Raw genomic sequence first — 26,375 nt, 5'->3', positions numbered from 1 at the left:
ATGAGTATCTACAATACTCCTCCTTATTTAAAAAAATTTCTAATTTTTTAAGTTTCTTAACTGTCAAATAGGTAAAAATGATACCAAATTTCACTTACCTCTAAAATGTTTTGCTTTTTACTAGTAAGGAAATTTTTTTTTTTTTGAGACAGCATCTCACTTTGTCACCTAGACTGGAGTGCAGCAGCACAATCTTGGCTCACTGCAGCCTTGACTGCCCAGACTCAAGCAATTCTCCCACCTCAGCCTCCCAAGTAGCTGACTACAGGCATGCACCAACATACTCTGTTAATTTTTGTGTGTTTTATAGAGACAGGGTTTCGCTATGTTGCCCAGGCTGGTCTCAAACTCCTGGACTCAAGCAATCCTCCCACCTCAGCCTCCCAAAGTGCTGGGATTACATGCATGAGCTAACATGCCCAGCTAGGAAATACATTTTTCTATATTAATTTTTTGCTGTTTCTTCTTGAACACTGTGCCTTAATTTCATTGGCTACTTTACTCAAATGGCTCTGAAATTTTTACAATCAATTTGTATATGCCCTTTATATAATAAAGACAGTATCCCTTTGTCATATTTGCTAACAAATACCCACCTGCTGGCAAATTTATTTAGATTAAAAGTTTCTATTCTGGGACATCTGTGGCTGCAGTTAATATTGCTTCTGGTATGCAGTAGTTTTATGTTTTTTACATAAAATAAATTTAAAAGGACATATTTGGCTAATGCAAATAAGTTTCTAAAGTAAGCCAGGCATAGTGGCTCACGCCTATAATCCCACAGTTTGGGAGGTCAAGGCAGGGGAACTGCTTAAGCCTGGGAGTTCAAGACCAGCCTGGGCAGCAAAGCAAGGCTGTCTCTAAAAATAAAAATTAATTGGACCTGGCGGTGTGTGCCTGCAGTTCTAGCTACTCAAGAGGCTGAGGCAAGAGGATACACTGCCATGGAATTCAAGGTTGCAGTGAGCCATGATCACATTATTGCACTCCAGTCTGAGTGACAGCAACACCCTGTCTCAAAAAAAAAAAAAAGAAAGGAAAAAGAAAAAGAAAAGGCCAGGCTGGGTGTGGTGGCTCACACCTGTAATCCCAGCATTTTGGGAGGCCAAAGTGGGCAGATCATGAGATCATGAGTTCGACACCAGACTGGCCGACATGGCAAAACCCCATCTCTACTAAAAACACAAAAAAATTAGCCAGGCATGGTGGTGTGTGCCTGTAATCCCAGCTACTCAGGAGGCAGAGGTTGCAGTGAGCCAAGATGGCGCCACTGCACTCCAGCCTTGGCAACAGAGCAGGACTCTGTCTCAAAAAAACAAACAAACAAAAAGCCGTTCTTCCAATCAAGGTCTGATAAACATTCAAGTATATTTTCCTTTGCTCAGAGGTTCCGGAGGGGCTCACGCCTGTAATTCCAACACCCTCCGAGGACGGTGGATCAGATGAGGCCAGGAGTTCAAGACCAGCCTGGCCAACATGGTGAAACCCCATCTCAACTAAAAAAATACAAAAATTAGCTTGGCATGGTGGTGGATGTCCTTAATCCCAAGCTCCTCAGGAGGCTGAGGCACGAGAATTGCTTGAACCTGAGAGTCGGAGGGTGCAGTGAGCCAAGATCATGCCACTGCACTCCAGCCTAAGTGGCAGAACAAGATTGTCTCAAAAAAAAGTTTTGGAGGACAGGGGGAAAAAAAGTATCTTATCTGTTTCTTTTTCTTTTCCTAATACTTTAGTTTTTAAGTCTTAGAATTTGTTTAGATTTAAAATATAAAAGATTAGGGTGATTTTTAAAATCAAACTACAAAGCAGATATTCCAGTACCATTTAATAAACAGTACTCCCTCCCGTGAATGATCTGAGAAACATTCATTATAATACATTCAATACCTATATATAACTGGCTGTATTGGGGGGACTATTTTATTCCATTATTTACACATTATTCTGCTAGTTATCATAAAGGTTTCATTGCTGAAGGGTTACACTAACTTTTCAGATTTTTCTTTAATAATCTCACCTATTTATTCTTCCAGATGAACTTTGGGATCTGTCAAGTTCTAAAACAAATTCTGTAGTTATTTCCTTTAGAACTGCATAACCTACAAATTAATTTTAGAAGAATTTATGTCTTTATTTAATGTTTTCACCCAAGAACAACTTCCCACTATATCCCACCAAGTCTACTTTTTTCTCTCAAATTGTTTAAAAAAAAATATTGGGCCAGTCGCAGTGGCTCACACCTGTTAATCTTAGCACTTTGGGAGGATCACTAGAGCTCAAGAGTTCAAAACCAGTCTGGACAACATAGTGAGACCTTGTTTACATAAAAAAATAAAAAAATTAGCCGGGTGTGGTGGTGCTCGCCTGTAATATCAGCTTCTTGGGAGGCTGGAGAATTGCTTGAGCCCAGGAGGCTGAGGCTGCAGTGAGCTAAGATCATGCCACCGCACTCCAGGCTGAGCAGCAGGGTAAGATCCTGTCACAAAAAAAAAATAAAAAATAAAAAATAAAAAGAAGGAAAGAAAGAAAAGAAAACCAGACCACACACGGTGGCTCATGCCTGTAAACCCAACACTTTGGGAGGCTGACATGGGAGATCGCTTGAGCCCAGGAGTTTGAGACCAGTCTGGGCAATGCAGCAAGACTTCATCTCTACAAACAAAACTTTTTTTTAATTAGCCAGGTGTTTAGCCAGGCATGGTGGCTTGCATCTGTAGTCTCAGCTACTTGGGAGACTGAGGTGACAGGATCGATTGAGCCTGGGAGGCAGAGCCTGCAGTGAGCCAAGATTGTGAGCCTTCCAGCCTAGGTGACAGAGTGAGCCACCCTGTCCTCCCCCAAAAAATTAGCTGGCACAGTGGTGCACAACTGCGGTCGCAGGTGCTTGGGAGGCTGAGGTGGGAAAATCCCTTGAGCCCAGGAGTTTGAGGTTGCAGTAAGCTATGAGCACTCCACTATACTCCAGCCTGTGCGACAGCGAGACCCTGCAGCTAAAACATTGTTTAAAAATGTCGGCCGGGAGCGGTGGCTCAAGCCTGTAATCCCAGCACTTTGGGAGGCCGAGACGGGCGGATCACGAGGTCAGGAGATCGAGACCATCCTGGCTAACACGGTGAAACCCCGTCTCTACTAAAAAATACAAAAAACTAGCCGGGCGAGATGGCGGGCGCCTGTAGTCCCAGCTACTCGGGAGGCTGAGGCAGGAGAATGGCGTAAACCCGGGAGGCGGAGCTTGCAGTGAGCCGAGATCGCGCCACTGCACTCCAGTCTGGGCGACAGAGCGAGACTCCGTCTCAAAAAAAAAAAAAATGTCTAAAGGGCTGGGCGCAGTGGCTCACCCCTGTCATCCCAGTACTTTAGGAGGCCGAGGCAGGATCACTTGAGGTCAGGAGTTCAAGGCCACGCTGGCCAACATGGCAAAATGCCGTCTCTACTAAAACTACAAAAATTAGCTGGGCATGGTGGTGCATGCCTGTAATCCCTGTTAAACCCTTGGGAGGCTGAGGCAGGAGAATCACTTGAATCCAGGAGGCAGGGGCTGCAGTAAGCCAAGATCATGCCACTTCACTCCAGCCTGGGTGACAGAGCAAGACTCGGTCTCCCCCCGAAAAAAAAAAAAATTTTTTTAAAGGTCTTCAAAGATCTAATTTGCTGAAAAGTAGACTCAATCTTTGTCCAGTTATTTACACTAACTCCTAAGATGTTTACTTACCAGACCTCTTCAAAATTCTATGTAGCTTTCTTCTAAAATGAAGTGGAGAAGTCCTCAGTCTAATTATCTTACAGAGAAAATAATCAGGCTTTTACAAACTACTCCACCACTGATACTACCGATCTCTGTTTTGAAGCCTTCACTGATCTGCTGTCTGCCTTTTATTTCCCGAACAGATACTGTGCACAAGCCTATACAGGTAATAGCTAATGTCAATATACATGGACACTCCTTTAACTGTCTGAATCAGCATTATGTTTACTTATCTGAAAAAACTTCAAAAAAACTGGTAAAATATCAGGTTGTAACCAATCCACCTTGTTTTTTCGAGACAGGGTCTCACTATGTTGCCTAAGCTGGTCTCAAGCAATGCTACTACCTCAACTTCCCAAGTAGCTGGGACTAGAAGTGCACTACCGTGTGCTCCCCCTTGTTTTTAATAATGCTAAATAATTCCAAAAAATAAACTTATCACTTTTCAAATACCGCTAACATTCTAGACACTATGCTACACACATATTTAATTTTTATTCTCACTCCTAAAGAGGATTAAGTATAACTATCCTCACCTTGGAGACAAGCCAATTAATTAAGAGGTTATGTGCTTTGCCCATGGCCAAACAAAAAGGAAAGTGGCAATGAGCTGATTCCAGAGTATGAGTTCTTAACTAAGACATATATTATTTTCCTAGCTACAATTAAATGTGTCTGCTAATAATTACCTGGGAAAATTTAGCATCAAATTTTCTTTTTTTTTTTTTTGAGACGGAGTCTCGCTCTGTCGCCCAGGCTGGAGTGTAGTGGCCGGATCTCAGCTCACTGCAAGCTCCGCCTCCCAGGTTTACGCCATTCTCCTGCCTCAGCCTCCCGAGTGGCTGGGACTACAGGCGCCCGCCACCTCGCCCAGCTAGTTTTTTGTATTTTTTAGTAGAGACAGGGTTTCACCGGGTTAGCCAGGATGGTCTCGATCTCCTGACCTCGTGATCCGCCCGTCTCGGCCTCCCAAAGTGCTGGGATTACAGGCTTGAGCCACCGCGCCCGGCAGCATCAAATTTTCTAACACTAATATCTCCAAACATTTAAAATGATAACAGAAAATAACCATCCAGTAAGGGAACTCTGCTATATGGTAGCATACTTTATAATTTTCTGATAGCCTTATCATGAAGCACTTCTACTCCGGAATTATTCTTGCATCGGCGTAACAGATGGTCCTCTAAAATTTTCAGACCAAATTATCTTGTTCAAAACTGAACTTGCTCATTTAAGATGATTCAAGTCTTGTGTTGTTGTTTTTTTTCTAAAAAAAGAGTGACCCCACTAACAGCAAACCTCTGTAGCTATTTGGGGAAGAATTAAAAACCAAGCTATTAAATGTTCACAGTGAATTATTTTGCTGTCACTTCTCTCCTATTTAAAGCAGACTGCTTGTATTTTAATGTCAGCTCATAATACTGGTATTTAAGGTACTTGAATCTTATAAAACTGCATGTTCTATAGACCTTCTGAACTGAAAATGACCAAAATCAGATTCCTACTCAGCCAAAAACCTGCAGTTATCTTTCACCCTTTCTTCCTTCAATCCACCATCTAATTGGTCACCAATCCCTATAAAACCCATCTGCCAAACTCTTAAATTTGTTCTCACCAATCCAGTTGCCCTGAAGTTCCTATCTCAATGAATCCCTGTCTGTTTCTATTCTCTCCTTCCTCCAGTTCTTCTCTCGGCCAGGCTGTCGAAGTGATCTTGATAAACAGAAATCCAGATGTGTCAAATTTTCCTTACAGGTCTTTAATAATCTTTCTTAACTGTGAGGTAGAGTCCACGCCCTTTCACATGGCCTACAAAAGCCTTCATAGGTTATAAAAAGCTCCTCTCTACTTTCTTAACGTTACTCGCTGAGTTTTCCAAATGTATCCTGTACTCCATTAATACTGAAATATTTGCAACTGCTAACACTCATTCAATCATTCAGTAAATATCTACTGAGGACCTAAGGATCAGGCCCTATTCTATACCTCCTTGTCTTTGTAGGAATGCAGGAGTACCTAAGGTACTTGAATCTCACCAGTTCTCATGGTGCTTACCTTAAAGAGACAAGACAATAAAACAAACAAAAGCCCCCAAAAAGCAGTATTTCAGATAGTGTAACTTTTTTTTTTTTTTTTTAGATGGAGTCTTGCTCTGGTGCCTAGGCTGGAATGCAGTGGCGCGATCTCAGTTCACTGCAACCTCCACCTCCTGGGTTCAAGCAATTCTCCTGCCTCAGCCTCCTGAGTAGCTGGGAATATGAAAAAGTGCTACCACACCCAGTTAATTTTTTAATTTTTCATAGAGACAGGTTTCGCCATGTTAGCCAGGCTGATTTCAAACTCCTGGCCTCAAGTGATCCACCTGCCTCAGCCTCCCAAAGTGCTGGGATAACAGGCGTTAGCCACCGTGCCCAGGCAAGATAACGTAAGCTTTGTAAAGTCAGTAAAACATTATTGATAAAAAACGTGTAACAGGGGCCAGGCGCAGTGGCTCAAGCCTGTAATCCCAGCACTTTGGGAGGCCGAGACGGGTGGATCACAAGGTCAGGAGATCGAGACCATCCTGACTAACACGGTGAAACCCCGTCTCTACTAAAAAATACAAAAAACTAGCCAGGCGTGGTGGCAGGCGCCTGTAGTCCCAGCTACTCGGGAGGCTGAGGCAGGAGAAGGCATAAACTCGGGAGGCGGAGCTTGCAGTGAGCTGAGATTCGGCCACTGCACTCCAGCCTGGGTGACAGAGCGAGACTCCGTCTCAAAAAAAAAAAAAAAAAGTGTAACAGGGTAAATTTACATCAGGGAGACAGACTTCAATTGATGTAACATTTGAACTGAGATCTGAATGATAAGAAGCAAACACCCATTCAGAAGATCTGGGGACAGAAAGTCTCAAGCAGATGACAAACAAATACAAAAGCCCTAAGGCAAGGATGTGCTTGGAGGGTTCCACAAATAGAAAGAAGGCTAGCGTAAGTGTAATGGGCCAAATGTTAGGTAGTACTCAGGTGGAGAGCTGGGTTGGGATTATCTAAGAACTTGCAAGCCTAAGGGTTAAGGAGCTGAGTTTTAGTTAAAGCCAATTAGAAGCTCTGAAGGGTTCAAACTAGAAAGTGGTGTGATATAATTATGATTTAAATATATAATTCTCAAGCCAAGTGCAGTAGCTCATGCCTGTAATTCCAGCACTTCAGGAAGCTGAGGCCAGACAATTGCTTGAGCCCTGGAATTAAGACCAGCCTGGGCAAGATGGCCAGACCTCATCTCCACAAAAAAATAAAAACATTAGCTGGTGTGGTGGTGCACACCTGTAGTCCTAGATACTCAGCAAGCTAAGGTGGGAGGATTCCTTGAGCCCAGGAGTTCAAGTATGCAGTAAGCTGTGATTGCGCCACTGCACTCCAGCCTAGACAAGACAGCAAGACTTTGTCTCTAAAAAAATTTTTTAAAAAAAAGTACGTAATTCTCAGGCCAGGTGCAATGCAGAAGCTCACACTTAGAATCCCAACACTTTGGGAGGCCAAGGCAGAAAAATCACTTGAGGCTAGGAGTTCAAGACCAGCCTGGGCAACAGAGCAACACCATGTCTCTGCAAAAAATTTAAGAATTAGTCAGGCAAGGCGGTATACATCTGTAGTCCTAGCTACTTGAGAGGCTGAGGTGGGGGACTGCTGGAGCACAGGAGTTCAAGATTACAGTGAGCTATAATTGTGCCACTGCACTCCAGCTTGGGTGACAGAGCAAGACTTGTCTCTAAAAATATATATGGTCAGATGTAGTGGCCCATGTCTATAATCCCAGCACTTGGGAGGCTGAGGTGGGCAATCACTTGAACCCAGAAGTTTGAGACCAGCCTGGGCAACACGGTGAATCCCCATCTATACTAAAAGTACTAAAAATTAGCTGGGTATGGTGGCACACTTGTAGTCCCAGATATTCAGGAGGCTAAGGTGGGAGAATCACTGGAGCCCAGGAAGTCGAGGCTGCAGTGAGCTGTGATCTAGCCACTGCACTCCAGCCCGGATGACAGCGATACCCTGTCTCAAAAAATTAATTAATTAAAAATATATATACACACACACATCTACACATATAATTCAGCCTAATATGTACAAACATTGTAAAGGAGCAAGAGAGAAAAGGCAGAATGACTAATTAAGAGGCCACTACAGTGATCAAACCACTGTCTTTGGGAGTTTGGATCAGAGTACTGACTAGCAAAAGATGAAAAGAAATAGCAAGCTATGGATGCACTGTAGAGGGAGAGCCACAAGGAGTTCCTGATGGATGGATTTATACCTTCATGCATTTGCACATACTGTTCTTCACCCATGCTTCCAAATCTGTCTGCCTAGAAAACTCCTAAGTATCCTTTAAACCACAATTTAAATCTCACCTCTGCATAAAACTGTCTCCAATCTGCCCAGCCCAATTAGTTGTTAAATCATCTCTATTCCCAGAGAACCCTGAATATGTGCTTCATCTACCACTTACCACTCTGTGTTTTACCCACATACAGCCTTACTAGCTCACAAGGGGAAGAGTAAGCAAGAGCCAAGTCTCATCTATCTGTATAACTCCTCCAGTGGCCATCTCATACTGTCCCTACCAACAGGCTTCCAAAAAGCTCAGTAAGTGTTTGCAATACTTACCAAATAGAGATTTAATATTCAGAGAGCTACCAAAAATCTGTTAAGAATCTAGGAATCTTTTCTAAACCTCCCCCCTCTTCATTCAGATCATCAGAGGAAAAGATAGGACTTCCCACTTCTGATCTAATTTTTATTCTTACCACACTTTTTTAACATTAAAATAAACCTCCCTTCTGGAAAAGGGAGATAAATAAAACCATATAATTGGTGTAATTTGACTAACACATACAAATAGTATGAATAACTACCTTATTGAAGGCAGCATAGTTTGCTGAAATGTTTGTGCAAACACTGGCAATAACCTTTTCAAGTATATGGGTGCCATTTCCGGATCTCCTTTGGGTTCATTACATTCTTCTTCATCTTTGTTTGTATCTTTCTTTTTCTTATCATCTCCTTTATTAACTGGACACATCCAATCACCTGCAGACAAATATTTTTTAAAGAAGTACTGTTTTGGAAACTTTTGCTTTCAAGGAAAAAACCTTAAGATATATCCAACTTCGAACAATAATTATCTTTAATTAACAAATAAACTGAAATTAGAACACGGTTTCAATGATGCTTATAATACTGAAGAGCATCAGTAACTTCAATGAGCTCAATAACAAATTAAGGAGGTAATTTTGGATACTCCACTTGGTTCCAAAAATTATTTCACAGAGCTTCTGGATTCATCAACTCTTTGAAAACTTAAAACTTTTGTCAAACTACCCTATCTAAACACCACCAAAGTATTCTTTATCTGACATTCCCATATTCCTTGAATTTCAGATTTTGGTCATTCTGGAATCAGGCAGTCATGGTCTCAAAGAACATAGAAGATTAAGCTGTTAAAGGTTTATCAAATGTAAGGATATACATATATAATTATTTGACTTCATAGGAATAGTTCATTTATATAATGTTAATGCGTCTACAGAAAGCTATGGAAGTGAAAGATGAAAAATAACAGCAGATGGCTTAAAAGGAAAAGAATGTAGCACTCACCTGGAGACTGAAGAATAGCTACTACTTCACTATGGCCCCTTTCTCGAGCTTTATCTAATGGAGTTTTCCCATCTTCATCTCTCAGATCTGGATTTGCACCATGTCGTAACAGAGTCTAGAGAAGAAAAGCATTTAATTTGAATATAACAATACTTTATCTCTTTGACATCCAACTATGTAAATGAAAGATTTTCCAGAATTATTAATCAAGTAGGTGGCAATCCAAATCTCTGCCTTTGCACTTAGTACCTTAAAAGCAGCCTATTCTGTAATCCCAGCACTTCAGGAGGCCAGTGTGGGTGGGTCACTTGAGGACTGAAGTTCAAGACCAGCCTGACCAACATGGAGAAACCCCGTCTCTACTAAAACTACAAAATTAGCCGGGAATGGTGGCGCCTGCCTGTAATCCCAGCTATTTGGGAGGCTGAGGCAGGAGAATCGCTTGAACCCGGGAGGCAGATGTTAAAGTGAGCCGAGATCGCACCATTGCACTCCAGCCTGGGCAACAAGAGCGAAACTCCATCTCAAAAAACAAAAAAGCAGCCTATTCATATCAAAAAAACTTACAAATTAATTGTACTTAGTTATTTATCATCTTCTCAAATTAAGTATGTTCCATCTTAACATGTCACTTTTTCCATCAAACCCCACCTCCCAATTTCTTTAAGAGAGGTACTGTTATAGTTTATGACCTGACAATCAACGACATCGCCTCCTATATACTGCCAATTACCAAGTTAAGTCCAATTAAATTTTAGACCAAAAAGTCAACCAGGTGTGGTGGCTCACACCTGTAATCCCAGCACTTTGGGAGGCTACATCGGAGGATCACTGGAGGCCAGGAGTTCAAGATCAGCCTAGGCAACATGGTGAGATCTCATCTCTACGAATAAGTAAATAAATAAATCATAAAATAAAAATAAAAATTAGCCAGTATGGTGGCACACGCCTGTAGTTCTAGGGACTCTGGAGGCTGAGGCAGGAGGATCACTTGAGCCCAGGAATTCAAGGTTACATGAGCTATGATTGTGCCGCTGCATTCCAGCCTGTGAGACAGAGCAAGACCCCGTTTCAAAAATAAAAGTCATCAATATATCCATCTATACCCACTAACACCTTAAACCTTTCATAATTTCATACCCAAACTACTTAATCACAATGGCTCAATAAAAACTTTTTTGCTAACGGTTGACTTTAAAAGTACTTGAAAGGGAAACTCTAAAACCTTCTTTGCTTACTTAGTATTAGTCACCCTTAGAAGCATCATTCTCTCTAAAAACTAACCAATTCAAATAGAATTCAGGCTTGAAGAGGCCATTGTTCTCAGGCTAGAAAGCTACTAACCTGTTATTGAAAATTTTGTTGTAGTGTAAAGATGACAATAATAGCAGCTACCATTTGAGCACCTACAATATGCTGATAACTACAGTAAATCTATACAATATTGTTTCTAATTCTCACAATAATCTTGCTAAGAATATATACTTATTTTACAGATAAACTTAATAAATTGTCCAAGGTCACACAGCCTTTTTTGTGCATAAGCTGAGACTTAAATCCAGGTATGCCCAACTTCAGAGTGGACTAACCTCGTACTACGTAAAATAACTTCACAATTGGCAGATTATAGACATCTAGTTCATATATTTGATGTAAACCTTTTCATTTAACCTCTTTGAACCTCAATTTCTCTAACTGTAAAAATAACTCTCAAAAATCCTTTGCTAGTCTGAGTCAAGTGATTCTTCTACAAACAGAGTATCTGGTTTGGTGCGGTGGCTCAACCCTATAATCCCAGCACTTTGGAAGGCCAAGGCAAGCAGATCACCTGAGGCTAGGAGTTTGAGACCAGGCTGGTCAACATGGCAAAATCCTGTCTCTACTAAAAGTACAAAAATTAGCCGGGCATGATGGTACACGCCTATAATCCCAGCCACTGAGGAGGCTGAGGCACGAGATCGTTTGAACCCAGGAATTCAAGGCTGCAGTGAGTCGCTACTGTGCCACTACAGTCCAGCCTGGGTGACAGAGCAAAACCCTGTCTCAAAAAAAAAAAAAAAGGATATTTTATTGATTAACACAAACAACAGAAAATATAGGCAAAGTTATTCATTGCCAAGAGTAATAAATTAGAAACAATCACATGTTCAACTCTAGGTGACTAGATGAATAAACTTGTAGTATAGGATATGCATACAGATATAAAAAAGTTCTCTACATGAGAACTTTTTTTCTAATTTATATTATTAAGTAAAAAAACAAAGTACAGGTCAGTGTATAAGAAAAGGAGGAAACACACACATATATATGTTTTTATTGAATCTGCACTAGGAAACACTAAAAAGAAACACAGTGAGTAAGGGGGAATGAAGTGGATGGGGATGGCATGGAAAAAAAGGTTTTATATCATTCTAATTTTTAAACCATGTAAATGTTAAAAATTAGTAATTTTAAAACCTAGACTTTACCTTTGCTACTTGAGGTCTTCCAAAACATGCAGCATAATGTAATGATGATGACCTTTGACCTCTATTAACATCTGCACCTCTCTCACAAAGAAATTCTACCTGTAAAATGATAACGAATCATAAAGCTGCTTTTTATTAATGTCTCTCTTTAATTTAAATACTAGCTTTTATTTATTAGCTTACCATTTCCTGAGTTCCAAACGCAGAGGCCCAGTTTAATAGAGTCTGACCTACATCATCCATAAAATTTACTTCAAAGGCTGAAATTTTGAAGAAAAAAAAATGTATTTTTAAAGTCAATAAAATAATATAAAACTTTTCTAAAGACTGAACCATTTTAAGATTGTCATTAGTCACCATCTAAATAAAGAGCGAAGAGAGTGTTTTAAATATTTAGTTCAACTATAAAGTAGTACATAATCAGAAACCTGAGATCAGCTAAGAAAAAGTATTTAAGGCCAGGCACGGTGGCTCACACCTGTAATCCCAGCACTCTGAGAGGCCGAGGTGGGCGGATCACTTGAGGTCAGGAGTTCGAGACCAGCATGGCCAACATGGTGAAACTCCGTTCCTACTGAAAATACAAAAATAAGCCGGGTGTGGTGGCATATGCCTGTAATCCCAGCTACTCGGCAGGCTGTGACAGGAGAATCGCTCAAGCCCAGGAGGCAGAGGATGCAGTGAGCCAAGACTGTACTACTGCACTCCTGCCTGTGCAACAGAGCAAGACTCTGTCCCCACTGCAAAAACAGGAAGAAAAAATATTTGAAAATTTTTAAGCCACTGGGGATTCACAAGGCTTTAAGTCTTAAAAACAAACATGAAATAAGAAAGGAAAACACTAAATACACAATAAGGTAGTAGTTGCTAAAAGCGGCTAATCCACATCTATAATCCAAAGAACACAGAAGAACAAATCTGATGACCCAGAAGCATCTTTCAGGAATTTGTATTTGCTGATCACCTCATGCAGCAGTCAAAAAAAATCTGCATTATTATAATTCATTCACATCAGTTTCCATCAGTCTTGAGAAAACTTTAGAATTTACAAGATCTCCTTCAGGTAATAAAACAGAAATTTCAAACTTTATAGAAGTTTTACTCATTCAACAAGCATTTATTCAGGTTTCACCATGAACCAAGCTGATAATTACACAATTATACACAGGGAGAATGGAGAATATTGAAGGGGTGCCACTTTGTTATCTGGATTTCTAAGAGTACTGTCCAAAATCTAGGAACTGCCTATATGCTTATCTCACAACTTTCTTTTTATATTTTAAAAAAATATTTTCTGACCTCCTGTGTCAATTGCATCTATAAGTGCATCAGTATCTTTACTTCGAATACAATCTATCAGCTGCCGATGTGAGCGCTCCCCAGAACTATCTAATCTCCGGAGTCCTGGGATTCTGCCTGTAGATCCAGCACTAGACTTTGGCAAAGCTTTTCGTCCTTCAAATAATAGCACCAAGAGAAGGTCAACCAAACGCATAGTATCAAGCACACATCTTTCATCACCCTGCAATGCACTTTCAATTGAATCTGGAAGCTCCGACCTCAGAAGATCCTAGAAAGAGAATGGGAAGAAAGAAGTTTAATATATTAGCATTATATAAAAACTTTTTCTGAAGATTAAAAAGCAAAGATTCAAAAACATTCTTACATGTGTTACTACCGGAGAGCCTCTGCAGAGTGTTGAGAGCAGACTTACAATTGTTGACACCTGATTACTCAATTTGGAATCTGCAGTGGTGGAAGGAGCTCCTGTGGTGCTGCGACCTGGTTTACATGCTGATGATGGTCCTGATACAGTACCACCCGCAGCAGCCATTCGCGATAACAGCTCCTCAGTTAATCCATGCTTGGCTAATGGAGCTGGGTCAACACCACGACGGGTAAATCGGTCAGCCAGTGATGCAAAGCATCGCAGAGCTCCATCTGAAACCTAACAATGTGAAGAAAATGCCCACAGATAAAATTCACCCACAAAGGGTTAGTAATGATCATTTCAATACTGACACTACAAGAAAGGCAACTGTAGTAAAGTGATTAAGCATGTGATCTGCCTAGATTTGAATCATAACTCCATATGTAATCCAAGGAAGTTACTTAAACTGCTTAAGGCAGTTCCCTCATTTGTAAAATGGGGATATTAACGGTACCTACATCTCATTGTGTTAGCTTAAATGAGGTAACACATATAAAGAATCTAGATGGATAGTAAAAGCTAAAAAATATTAACTATTATTATGTGTACTTTTGTCATGACAATCTGTATCAACTGAAAATAACATCTGAACAATAAAAAAGCATTAAAAGTTTTATTTTCCAAAGTATGCTAATTCACTAAGGGTTTACAGATAAGATTATAAATACTGTCTTATGCCTCGCGCGGTGGCTTAAGCCTGTAATCCCAGCACTTTGGGAGGCCGAGGTGGATGGATCACAAGGTCAGGAGTTCAAGATCAGCCTGGCCAATCTGGTGAAACCCTGTGTCTACTAAAAATACAAAAATTGGTCAGCGGTGGTGGTGGGTGCCTGTCGTCCCAGCTACTCAGGAGGCTGAGGCAGGAGAATCTCTGGAACCCAGGAGGCAGACGTTGCAGTGAGTGAAGATCATGCCACTGCTCTCCACCCTGGGCGACAGAGCAAGACTCTGTCTCACAAAAAATAATAAAAATAAAAAATACTGTCTTATTTACTTTAAATGAGATCTATCTTAAGTCAACAAAATCAGGTCAACAAAACTGCACCAAGTCAACAAAATTATACTCAGTACAAGTACAGCTGTAAAAATGTTTTTATGGTATTTAAATTTTAAGAATAAACATATATCACATCTATAATCTGAAAAGTTTCATTCCCAAAATGGAGATTACCACATGGAGAGATGAGAGAAAGAAGATGGAATTACCTCTATTTCATCAAGTGGAAAGTACAAATTAATCATAATTATAAATAGGGGACACTATAAAAATCACTTTCTGAAAATGGAAAGTATATAACAGCAACTTATTTACCTGATGATCTTCATGTTTTAATAAACTAGACAGAGATTCTACACAAATTTCTAAAGAAGAATCTTGAGGCTCCATTTTGCCACAGAGTCTTGATACCACAGCCATGGCAGAGTGCAAGGTGTCTTTATGAACTAGATGTCCACTGTCACGAATGAAGGTAAGCACACAATTCAAACCACCAGCCTCAAAGACTGCTCCTGACTCACGAGTACATATCAGTTCTAATACCTATAATAGTAAAACAAACGTAACAAAAGAATGCAAGCCTGATTTTCAACAATCACAGAAATAATGCGCTCTCCAAATTTATTAGTGACACATTAAAAACAGAAAAGTGAAACAAATGAAATTAATTTTAATAATATATTTTAGATGGGTGTGGTAGTTCACATCTGTGATCCCAGCACTTCGGGAGGCCAAGGTGGGCAGTTCGCTTGAGCCCAGAAGTTCAAGACTAACCTGGGCAACTTGGCAAAATCTGATGTCTACAAAACATACAAAAATTAGCCAGGCATAGTAGTGGCATGTGCTATAGTCCCAGCTACTCAGGAGGTTAAGGCTAGAGGATCACTTGAGCCTAGGAGGTCGAGGCTGCAGTGAGCCATGATCACACCATTGCACTCCCCTCCTGAGCAAGACAGTGAGACTTTGTCTCAAAAAATAATAGTAATAGCCAGGCGCAGTGGCTCACGCCTGTAATCCCAGCACTTTGGGAGGCCGAGGCAGGCGGATCACTTAAGGTTGGGAGTTTGAGACCAGCCTGACCAACATGAAAAAAATCCCATCTCTACTAAAAAATATAAAGTCAGCCAGGCGTGGTGGCACATGCCTCTAATCCCAGCTACTCAGGAGGCTGAGGCAGGAGAATCACTTGAATCTGGGAGGCGGAGGTTGTGGTGAGACGAGATCGTGCTACTTACTGCACTCCAGCCTGGGCAACAAGAATGAAACTCCGTCTCAAAAATAATAATGATAAAAATAACATTTTATTTAACCCAATATATCCAGGCATCATCATTTCAACATGAAATCAGTATAGAAAATTACTGATACATATTATAGTCTTTTATGTATAGTCTTTAAAACTGCAGGTATACTTTATACTTACAACACATCTCTATTTGGAGTGGCCACATTTGAAGTGCTCAGTAGACTCACGTGGCTACCATACTGGACAGTGCAGGTTTAGAAAGTGAAATCTGTATCGCAAGCTAAAGAACTACAAGTAATTTAGCAAAAGCTTGTAATAATACTCTAGCACTATTTGTCTTTTTCATTCTCATTCTCATGAGTCTAGGGTAGCATTTTCCAGAAGCTAAGCATGGTGTGATATTGTACTAGACTGAATGCAGAAGCAGATAGGAGATCCAGCTGTCTACTGTAAAGACAGAGTGTTAAGAGACTTGCAAAAATGCCTAACAATTCCAGTGTTCTAACTTTGTTTATTTTAAAAAGTTATTTTTTGGCCGGGCGTGGTGGCTCACGCCTGTAATCCCAGCACTTTGGGAGGCCGAGGCGGGTGGATCACGAGGTCAGGAGATCGAGACCATCCTGGCTAACACAGTGAAACCCTGTCTCTACTAATAATAAAAAAAATTAGCCGGGCGTGGTGGCGGGCACCTGTAGTCCCAGCTACTCAGGAGGCTGAGGCAGGAGAATGGCGTGAACCCAGGAGGCGGAGCTTGCAGTGAGCTGAGATCGCACCACTGCACTCCAGCCTGGGCAACAGAGCGAGACTCTGTCTCAAAAAAAAAAAAAAAAAAAAAAGTTATTTTTCATTAAAGCTATTATGTATAACATGTAATTACTTTAAGATAAATATTTTAAATTTATCAGTTTCAGTATCTAATATGCTAAATAAATAGACAAAACCTATATAAACAAAAGCTCTTTGGGTATCCCCAATTATTTAAGACTTGTAAAGAGATCCTGAGACAAAAAATTTGAGAACTGCTAACCTAAAGCAGCAAGCACCATAAGAAGAATGAAGCAGAAATCATAAAATAATAATAATAATAATAATAATAATCAGGGGCTGGGCACACTGACTCAAGCCTGTAATCCCAGCAACACTTTGGAGGCCAAGGCAGACAGATCACCTGAGGTCAAGAGTTTGAGACCAGCCTGGCCAACATGGTGAAACCCTATCTCTACTGAAAATACAAAAAATTAGCCAGATATGGTGGCACACACCTGTAGTCTCACCTACTCAGGAGGCTAAGGCAGGAGAATCGCTTGAACCCAGGAAGCAGAGGTTGCAGTGAGCTGAGATTGCACCACTGCACTCCAGCCTGGGAGACAGAGCAAGACTGCCTCAAAAAAAAAAAAAAATCATGTAAAATCTAAATGTATTCATTTAGCACTAAATGTAAAATCTAGTACTAATGCTTTTAGAACTACACAAAGTTTTAGAGTTACATGAAGACAACAGCTTACGCTACAGGGAATACAGCAAAATAGTTAAATCCCTGGGCCCTAGAACCAGACTTCCTAATCTTCAAATCCTAAACTTTAAGTCTTGGCTCTGCTGCTCACTACTCCCAAGTACGTTCCTTAACCTTAGCATACTTGAATTTTTTTCATCTGTAACATGGAAATGATAATATTCAGCAGGGGGTGGTAGCTCATGCCTATAATCCCAGCACTTTGGGAGGCCAAGGCAGGGGCATCACAAGGTCAAGAGTTCAAGACCAGCCTGGCCAACATAGTGAAACCCCGTCTCTACCAAAAATACAAAACAAATTAGCTAGGCATGGTGGTGGGCACCTGTAGTCCCAGCTACTTGGGAGGCTGAGGCAGGAAAATCACTAGAAGTGGGAGGCGGAGGTTGCAGTGAGCTGACGTTGTGCCACTGCACCCCAGCCTAGGCAACATAGGGACTGTCTCAAAAAAAAAAAAAAAAAGATAACATTCCTGGCACCAACCTATCCTGTATAGAGTCACTGTGAAGATTAAATGAGTTAATACCTTAAAGTGCTCAGAATAATGCCTAGGACTGGTGGGTGGTGGTGGTTGTTGTGGTGACTGTCACTATTATAATACAAAATTATTTGGGGTAAGAACAGGGATAACCTATCTCTAAGGAACTGAAGTGCACTGAAGCAGCACAGAACATAGCAATGACCTACAGTTTTCCTTCTAAGATAAGATTTCTTTTCCCAAGCCTATGGGACCTCCTTTGGTACCACAAGGGTTGCGATTTCCACTGTTCTCAACTACCCTCAATAAAGTAAGACTGAAAATAGGAAGAATTTTTTTTTTAGTAAATACATTTTTCAGTCTCTATGTGATGTTTAAATGAGCCAATACTCATCCCTGAGAGGTCCGAGAAAAATAAGTAATGAGCCAATAAATAACACTTACCTTTACACATTGTTCAGCTAAGTCTCTGCTAGTCCTGTTGTTAAGTTCAACTACAACCAAACGATTACAAAGTGCTTTTATAGCTCCATCGACCCCAACAATCCTTCGGGTACATTCTGCAGATACATCCAAGTAGTATGTTATGGCACGGGCTGTCACCTCTAATACATTGTCTGGAGCACTTTCATCAAGAAAAATTTTGCAAAGGGCTGGTAAGAAAGTGCGAGGAGGACATCTGTAGTGAAAGAAATCATATTACATCTAGGGTTATTAAATTCTTAACAGCAAAATATAAAATAACAGAAAATAGAAAGTTATAATATAACATACTTGCTCAATACCGTGCCTGAATGTTTATTAGGTAATATTTCTCACATTGTTTTTGCTTCCATAGTAATACATGCTAATTTCATCACTGTTGAAAATACCAAGGTATAAATGGTTTAAAATAGCAGCATTAACTTGAAACCATGTTTAAAAAAAAAAAAAAAAATCGGCCAGGCATGGTGGCTCATGCCTATAATCCCAGCACTTTGGGAGGCCGAGGCGGACAGATCACCTGAGGTCAGGAGTTGGAGACCAGCCTGCCCAACATGGTGAAATCCCATCTCTACTAAAAATGCAAAAAATTAGCCGGGTGTGGTGGCAGGCACCTGTAATTCCAGCTACTCGGGAGGCTGAGGCAGGAGAATCGCTTGAACCTGGGAGATGGAGGTTGCAGTGAGCCAAGATCGCGCCACTGTATTCCAGCCTGGGCAACAAGAGCAAAACAAACTCCATTTCAAAAACAAAAAACAAAAAAAACAAAAAACTCCATACTCATCTCAAACATGAACTGCTCTATAAAACCTTCCTTAACCTCCCAAATACTTAAGTGGTACTTTCATGTTCCTTAAACCTCATAAAAGCAGCACATAATACTGTTTAATGTATCCCTTTATTTCCTTATTCACTTAAAAGTCCCAGAAGGCCAGAATACTGCTCAATTCATATTTTTCAGAAAGAAGCACTGATTTGGGGTCTAAAAGACTGGGGTAAAAAATAAGAACAGCAACTGTGTGACTTTTCTGCGTCTGTTTCCTTACTTGTAAAGCACAAGTAATAGCTAAATAACACCTACTTCAGGCCGGGCACGGTGGCTCATGCCTGTAATCCTTGTATTTTGGGAGGCCAAGGTGGGTGGATCACTTGAGGTCAGGAGTTCAAGATCAGCCTGGCCAACATGGTAAAACCCCATCTTTACTAAAAATACAAAAATTAGCTGGGCGTCGTGGCACATGCCTGTAGTCCCAGCTACTTGGGAGGCTGAGGCAGGAAAATCACTTGAGCCCGGGACAGGGAGGTTGAAGTGAGCTGATATTGTGCCACTGCACTCCAACCTGGGTGACAGAGTGAGACTACGTCTCTAAATAAATAAACAAAATAATACTTTTATATGGTTATGAAGATTAAATGAAATCATACACATTAAAAACAGCTCAGTGTCAAGCATATTAAACTAAACTTTAGTCCCCATCCTCTCTAACAGTCTAATGCTTATTACACAAACCTATACAAGACAGTTCCATCAAAAACAGAATTTCTGAGATATCAGTAATACTCCCTATATTTTATCAACACTTAAAATATGAAAAGATCATAATTTACATTTAGTAGAAATCTCAGCTATGTGACATCAAATACATTATTCTAATTTCTCTAGACAGACTAAACTATAGCTACAGATGACACAAAGGGTAATATCCTCAACATTTTAATGGAATAATTTATCCTCCCATTTTTAGTGTATGCAAATAAGTATTTCCCATACCTTTAGCAGCCTTTAAGAAATATCTGTATGAGGCCGGGCCTGGTGGCTCACGTCTGTAATCTTTGCACTTTGGGAGGCCGAGGCAGGTGAATCACCTGAGGTCAGCAAGACCAGCCTGGCCAACATTATGAAACCCCATCTCTACTAAAAATACAAAATAATTAGCTGGGTATAGTGGCGGGCACCTGTAATTCCAGCTACTCAGGAGGCTGAGGCAGGAGAATTGCTTGAACCCGGGAGGCAGAGGTTGCAGTGAGCTGAGATCACGCCACTGCACTTCAGCCTGGGCAACAAGAGCAAAACTCCATCTTAAAAAAAAAAAAAAAAACTCTGTATGAATGTTCAAGTACATCTAACTCTACCGTTTAATATTAGCTTAGATGACTCTTAACTTAAAGGGTTCAGAAGAAAGAATATTGTCAAAAAAATTTTAGGGCCAGTATGATGGCTCACACTTGCAGTCTCAGCACTTTGGGAGGCTGAGGAGGTTCAAGATCAGCCTGGCAACATGGCAAGACTCACTATTAAAAAAATACATAAAAGGCCGGGCGCGGTGGCTCAAGCCTGTAATCCCAGCACTTTGGGAGGCCGAGACAGGCGGATCACGAGGTCAGGAGATCGAGACCATCCTGGCTAACACGGTGAAACCCCGTCTCTACTAAAAAAAATGCAAAAAACTAGCCGGGCAAGGTGGCGGGCGCCTGTAGTCCCAGCTACTCGGAGGCTGAGGCAGGAGAATGGCGTAAACCCGGGAGGCGGAGCTTGCAGTGAGCTGAGATCCGGCCACTGCACTCCAGCCCAAGCGACAGAGCAAGACTCCGTCTCAAAAAAAAAAAAATACATAAAAATAAAACATTTATAGAAGACATCTTTCACGCAATGACTGAGTAATCATTGATTAAACACAGGTTTTTGTTTGTTTTTTTGACAGTCTCGCTCTGTTGTCCAGACTGGAGTGCAGTGGCATGATCTTGGCTCACTGCAGCCTCCGTCTCCCACGTTCAAGCAATTCTTGTGCCTCAGCCTCCAACACAGCTACAATTACAGGCGCACGCCACCACACCCAGCTAATTTCTGTATTTTTACTAGAGATGGGGTGTCGCCATGGTGGCCAGGCTGGTATTGAACTCCTGGCCTCGAGTGATCTGCCTGCCTCAACCTCCCAAAGTGCTGGGATTACAGACATGAGCCACTCCACCCAGCCAGAGGTGTTTTTTATTAGCCAGCAACACTGGCAACCTATGACATACAGTCATTTGTAATATTTCTAAGTCAGGAATTAAATGCCTTGAGGCTAGGTTGTAAGAGCTAGTCCCATAGTTCTCAGGTAAGGTCACAAAACTGCCTAGCATATCAGAATCTTAAGCCTTGTTAGAGCATAATACATATGCACTACATATGCATATGTAGTAGACGGAAGAAATGAGAAGAGACTGTTAAAGTGTTAATACTAAAGAAAAAACACGGTCTAAGAGAGTAATGTGTTTTCTTTAGAAAATACTAGTTTGTGAATAAAGAATAAAACGAAGTTGATAGTCCAAGTATCAAATGACAAGAACAGATTTACCATATGCTTTATATTAATACAATTATTCATCCATTTTTCTTACCCAGGGTAAAAACCGCACATCAAAAAATAAAATTTAAGAGCAATGCTTAGTATAAACTTAATACATTTCATGGGGGAATGCAGTATTTGTTAATTTGGGGAATAATAGTTCCTGCTGTGTTCCCTAATATGTGATGAATTTCCTGAACAAGTGTAGTTAAAGAGCCAGTTTAGGCTGGGTGCAGTGGATCACTCTGTAATCCCAACACTTTGGGAAGCCAAGATGGGAGGAGTACTTGAGTCCAGGAGTTCGAGAACAGCCTGGGCATCCCAAGTAGACCTCATCTCTACAAAAAACCAAAAAGCTAGCCAGGCTGGTAGTGCACACCTGTGGTCCTGGCTACTCGGGAGGCTGAGGCAGGAGGATCACTTGAACCCAGGAGATCAAGGCTACAGTGAGCCATGATCGCACCTGTGCACTCTAGCCTGGCAACAGAGCAAGACTCTGTCTCAAAAAAAAAAAACAAAAAAACAAACAAACAAAAAAACACAGTGCCAGTTTAAAAAAGACCCAGAAAGCTCTAACCTCGTAAGGTCCCAGATTTTAATTGTGATCAACCGTGTTCCTAAGAAACATCTGTTGTGCCTTTGGCTATTGGCCAAAACAATCTTTTTTTCAGCTGTTGAGTTACTTTTGCAACAGTAAGAAGGTATTTGGGGCATATTCCTTCATATGTAAAATGCACTGTTTTTTTTATATCAAGGTCTCAAGGAAAATCAAAGAAGGTTTTTTTCCTTTTTTTTTTTTGAGATAGTCTCGCTCTGTTACCCAGGCTGGAGTGCAGTGACACCATTTCGGCTCACTGCAACCTCCACCTCCTGGGGTAAAGTAATTCTCCTGCCTCAACCTCCTGAGTAGCTGGGACTACAGGCGCCTACCACATGCCCAGCTAATTTTTCTACTTTTAGTAGAGAATGGGGTTTCACCATGTTGGCCAGGCTGATCTAGAACTTCTGACCTCAAATGATCTACCCATGTAGGCCTCCCAAAGTGCTGGGGTTACAAACGTGAGCCACTGCGCCCGGCCTCTTTTTCTTTTTTTTTTTTTCCAGACAGGGTCTTGCTCTGTCGCCCTGGCTGGAGTGCAGTGGTGTAATCAAGCTCCTGCAGCCTCAACCTTCTGAGCTCAACCTTCCTCCTACCTCAGCCTCCCAAGTAGCTGGGACCACAGGTGTATGCCAGCATGCCCAGCTAGTTCTTAAAAAATTTTTTGTAGAGATGCGGTTTTGCCATGTTGCCCAGGTTGGTCTCGAATTCCTGAGCTCAAGCAATCTGCCCACCTCAGCCTCCCAAAGTGTTGGGATTACAGGCATGAGCCACTGTGCCCAGCCAACATTCCTATTAAACTAGTAATATGATAAAGAGTTTTTCTTTCTATGAGTTTTGCTAATAAAAACTCACATTACTGGCCGGGCACGGTGGCTCATGCCTATAATCCCAGTACTCTGGGAGGCAGAGGTGGGCATATCACGAGGTCAGGAGATCAAGACCATCCTGGCTAACACAGTGAAACCCCACCTCTACTAAAAACACAAAAAAATTAGCCAGGTGTGGTGGCAGGTGCCTGTAGTCCCAGTTACTCGGGAGGCTGAGGCAGGAGAATGGCATGAACCCGGGAGGTGGAGCTTGCAGTGAGCCGAGATCACGCCACTGCACTCCAGCCCGGGCAACAGAGCGAGACTCTGTCTCAAAAAATAATAATTAAATCAAACAAACAAAAATTCACATTACTATAAGCTACTATTATGAATACATTAATTGCCAATGCAAAAGGAAATCAGCTGGATTAGGCAGACTCCTTTCATTTACGTGATACTTCTTGTAATAGGGCCACTAATTTACGGCAAATACAGCTAAATTCCTGAAAATTATCTCTTTAATATGAAAACTTAACTAAAATTTACTTTACACACAAGAAAGGTAAAAAAATCCCAAATCAGATTCCTAAAAATAAAGCAAGAAATTTGATGTAAAACTCAGTAACCTTCTAGCAATCAGTATGTGAAAACATATACATTAAAAATATATATACATAATTTGTTATATTTTATTTAAATATACATAAATATAATTATACTGTATTCGTGAACTGTATTAGCAAAAAGGTATAAATGAGTAACAAATTTTTGAAAGTTAACTCAAAGTTAATGTACTTGGATATCTCTCATGCTATCAATACTTACATAATGGAACAGGTAAATTTGCTCTAAAGTTCATTCTGTTATAAATTCAGTTGCTCATAAGTGAGGTTTTAAAAATAAACAACACAGTTTTTTCCGTAATGAATTCAAGTGTATATTATTTCCCCTTTATCTATTAATTTAAAATAGACTAGCACAGCAAATAAAATTTCCAACACATGAAATTTTAGCATATGAAATTCAAGATTGGTCAAAATTATCTAAGTAAACAATGTTAACTCAAATTCAGATAATTCAGTCTTCAGAGAAGAGAAATTCTGCTGAACTCAGTGGAGGGCCTTTTAAGTCAAAAGCTATTCCAATACTTTTGTGTCATCACAACTTAAAACTTATGAGAATTCTTGAAATAGTAAATTTTCTTTTCTTTTTTTTTTTTTTAGTTTTTAAGACAGGGTCCCACTCTGTCACCCAAGCTAAAGTGCAGGGGCACGATCTTGGCTCACTGTATCCTTGACCTCCCAGGCTCAAGCAGTCCTCCCAAATCAGCCTCCCAAGTAGCTGGGACCATAGGCATGCACCACCACACCCAGTTAATTTTTTTATTTTTTGTAGAGACAAGGTCTTGCTATGTTGCCCAGGCTAGTCTTGAACTCCTGGGCTCCAGCGATCTTCCCGTCTCGGACTCCTAAAGTGCTGGGATTACATGTGTGAGCCACACCTTGCCCAAAATAATAAAATTGTAAGTGGTTATAAAGACATATTATTCAAGTGAAAACAGATGTAATCATTATCTTACACATAATTCTAAAAACTTTTCTTTAAAAAAACTTTAAAACACTATTGGAAGATTCCTAACAAAAGTACTCAATTAAAATACAGGTTAAGCCGGGCACAGTAACTCACTCCTGTAATCCCAGCTACTCAGAAGGCTGAGGCAGGATGATCACTTGAGCCCAGGATTTCTAGACCAGCCTAGGCAAGATAGTGAGATCCCTGTTTCTAAAAAAAAGATAAAAATAAGGCAGCTGGGTGCAGTGGCTCACACCTGTAATCCCAGCACTTTGGGAGGCTGAGCCAGGTGAACCTCTTGAGCTCCTAAGAATTCAAGACCAGGCTGGACAACAAAGACCAACCCCATCACTACAAAAAATACAAAAATTAGCGGGCATGGAGGCATGCACCTGTGGTCCCAGCTACTTGGAAGGCTTAGGTGGGAGGATGACTTGAGTCTAAGAGGCAGAGGTTGCAGTGAGCCAAGATCATGCCACTGCACTCTAGCCTGGGTGAGCCACACACCCTGTCTCAAAAAAAAATGAGCCAGCATAGTGGCACATGCCTGCAGTACCAGCTATTTGGGAGGCTGAGGCAAGAGGATCACTGGAGCCCAGGAGTTCAGGGCTGCAGTGAGCCATGATCATGCGCAACACACTTCAGCCTGGGCAACAGAGTAAGATTCTCTTAAAAAATGTACATATACGTACACATATATATACACACACACACACATATGCATATAGGTTAATAGTATTTATTCACAAGTGAAAAGCCAATTACAAAATCTCAAAAATCTAACTATAAATCAAGCAAACAGACAGGGAAGAAAATGCCAACATTACTTACTTAATTCTAAAAAATACAGATAGTTGAGAGAATTGTATTACCTGAAAGTTCACATTGAAACTACAACAAATAACAAGTGTCATTTCCTAATAGATACATGGCTGGATATTCTGCTTTAATACAGCCATTGTAATTTAAACACGTGAGATTTAAAAACTGATGCTTCTGGCCGGGCACAGTGGCTCAGGCCTGTAATACCAGCATTTTGCGAGGCCAAGGCGGACGGATCTTGAGGTCAGGAAATCGAGACTATCCTGGCTAACACGGTGAAACCCCGTCTCCACTAAAAATACAAAAAATTAGTTGGGCGTGGTGGCGGGCACCTGTAGTCCTAGCTACGTGGGAGACTGAGGCAAGACCTGGGAGGCAGAGCTTGCAGTGAGCCAAGATCATGCCACTGCACTCCAGCCTGGGTGACAGAGCGAGAGAGACTTTGTCTCAAAAAAAACAAAAAACAAAAAACAAAACAAAAAAAAACTGATGCTTCCACTGTTAGGGAATTTCATAGCATCATTTCAGAGAAACCCTGTGTTGATAGATAATTCAACTTGAGGCCAGGCATGGTAGCTGATGCCTGTAATCCCAGCACTTTGGGAGGCTGAGGTGGGCAGATCACTTGAGCCCAGGAGTTCAAGACCATGCTGGCCAACATAGTAAAACCTCGTCTCTACAAAAAACACAAAATTTAGCAGGTGTGGGACACGCCTGAGGTCCCAGTTACCCAGGAGGCTGAGATAGGAGGATCACATGAGACCAGGGAGGTCCACACCACAGTGAGCCATAATCATACACTGCACTCCAGCCTGGGCAACAAAGTGAGACCCTGTTTTAAAAAAAAGATAATTCAACTTGACCTTTGTGGTTATTGGACAAGCACTCGACTACCTTCTATGAGCAAAACTCTCAAATCCCTTGCCCCATTTCTGGCTAAATGAACGACCACCCACATTCCCTAG

At 41.0% G+C, this 26,375-nt stretch overlaps 1 protein-coding gene across 4 annotated transcripts in view; it reads right to left on the bottom strand.

Annotated features, from left to right (window-relative positions):
• HECTD1 (HECT domain E3 ubiquitin protein ligase 1) overlaps positions 1 to 26,375 on the bottom strand; it is a 111,365-nt gene that overhangs the window by 62,205 nt on the left and 22,785 nt on the right. For all 4 annotated transcript variants that reach the window (XM_023227434.3, XM_023227433.3, XM_023227435.3 and 1 more), the window contains exons 3-10: positions 18,239 to 18,473; positions 14,876 to 15,103; positions 13,519 to 13,800; positions 13,152 to 13,422; positions 12,036 to 12,112; positions 11,853 to 11,951; positions 9,385 to 9,499; positions 8,643 to 8,817 (exon numbers count right to left, since the gene is read on the bottom strand). In XM_023227434.3, coding sequence (XP_023083202.1) covers positions 8,643 to 8,817; positions 9,385 to 9,499; positions 11,853 to 11,951; positions 12,036 to 12,112; positions 13,152 to 13,422; positions 13,519 to 13,800; positions 14,876 to 15,103; positions 18,239 to 18,473 — 1,482 coding nt within the window. The remainder of the gene's footprint in view (positions 1 to 8,642; positions 8,818 to 9,384; positions 9,500 to 11,852; positions 11,952 to 12,035; positions 12,113 to 13,151; positions 13,423 to 13,518; positions 13,801 to 14,875; positions 15,104 to 18,238; positions 18,474 to 26,375) is intronic.

This window comes from Piliocolobus tephrosceles, chromosome 6 (genome assembly GCF_002776525.5).
Source record: "Piliocolobus tephrosceles isolate RC106 chromosome 6, ASM277652v3, whole genome shotgun sequence".
Taxonomy (NCBI): domain Eukaryota; kingdom Metazoa; phylum Chordata; class Mammalia; order Primates; family Cercopithecidae; genus Piliocolobus; species Piliocolobus tephrosceles.
The sequence above is the reverse complement of the archived record's forward strand: the minus strand, read 5'-3'. Positions and strand labels throughout refer to the sequence as shown.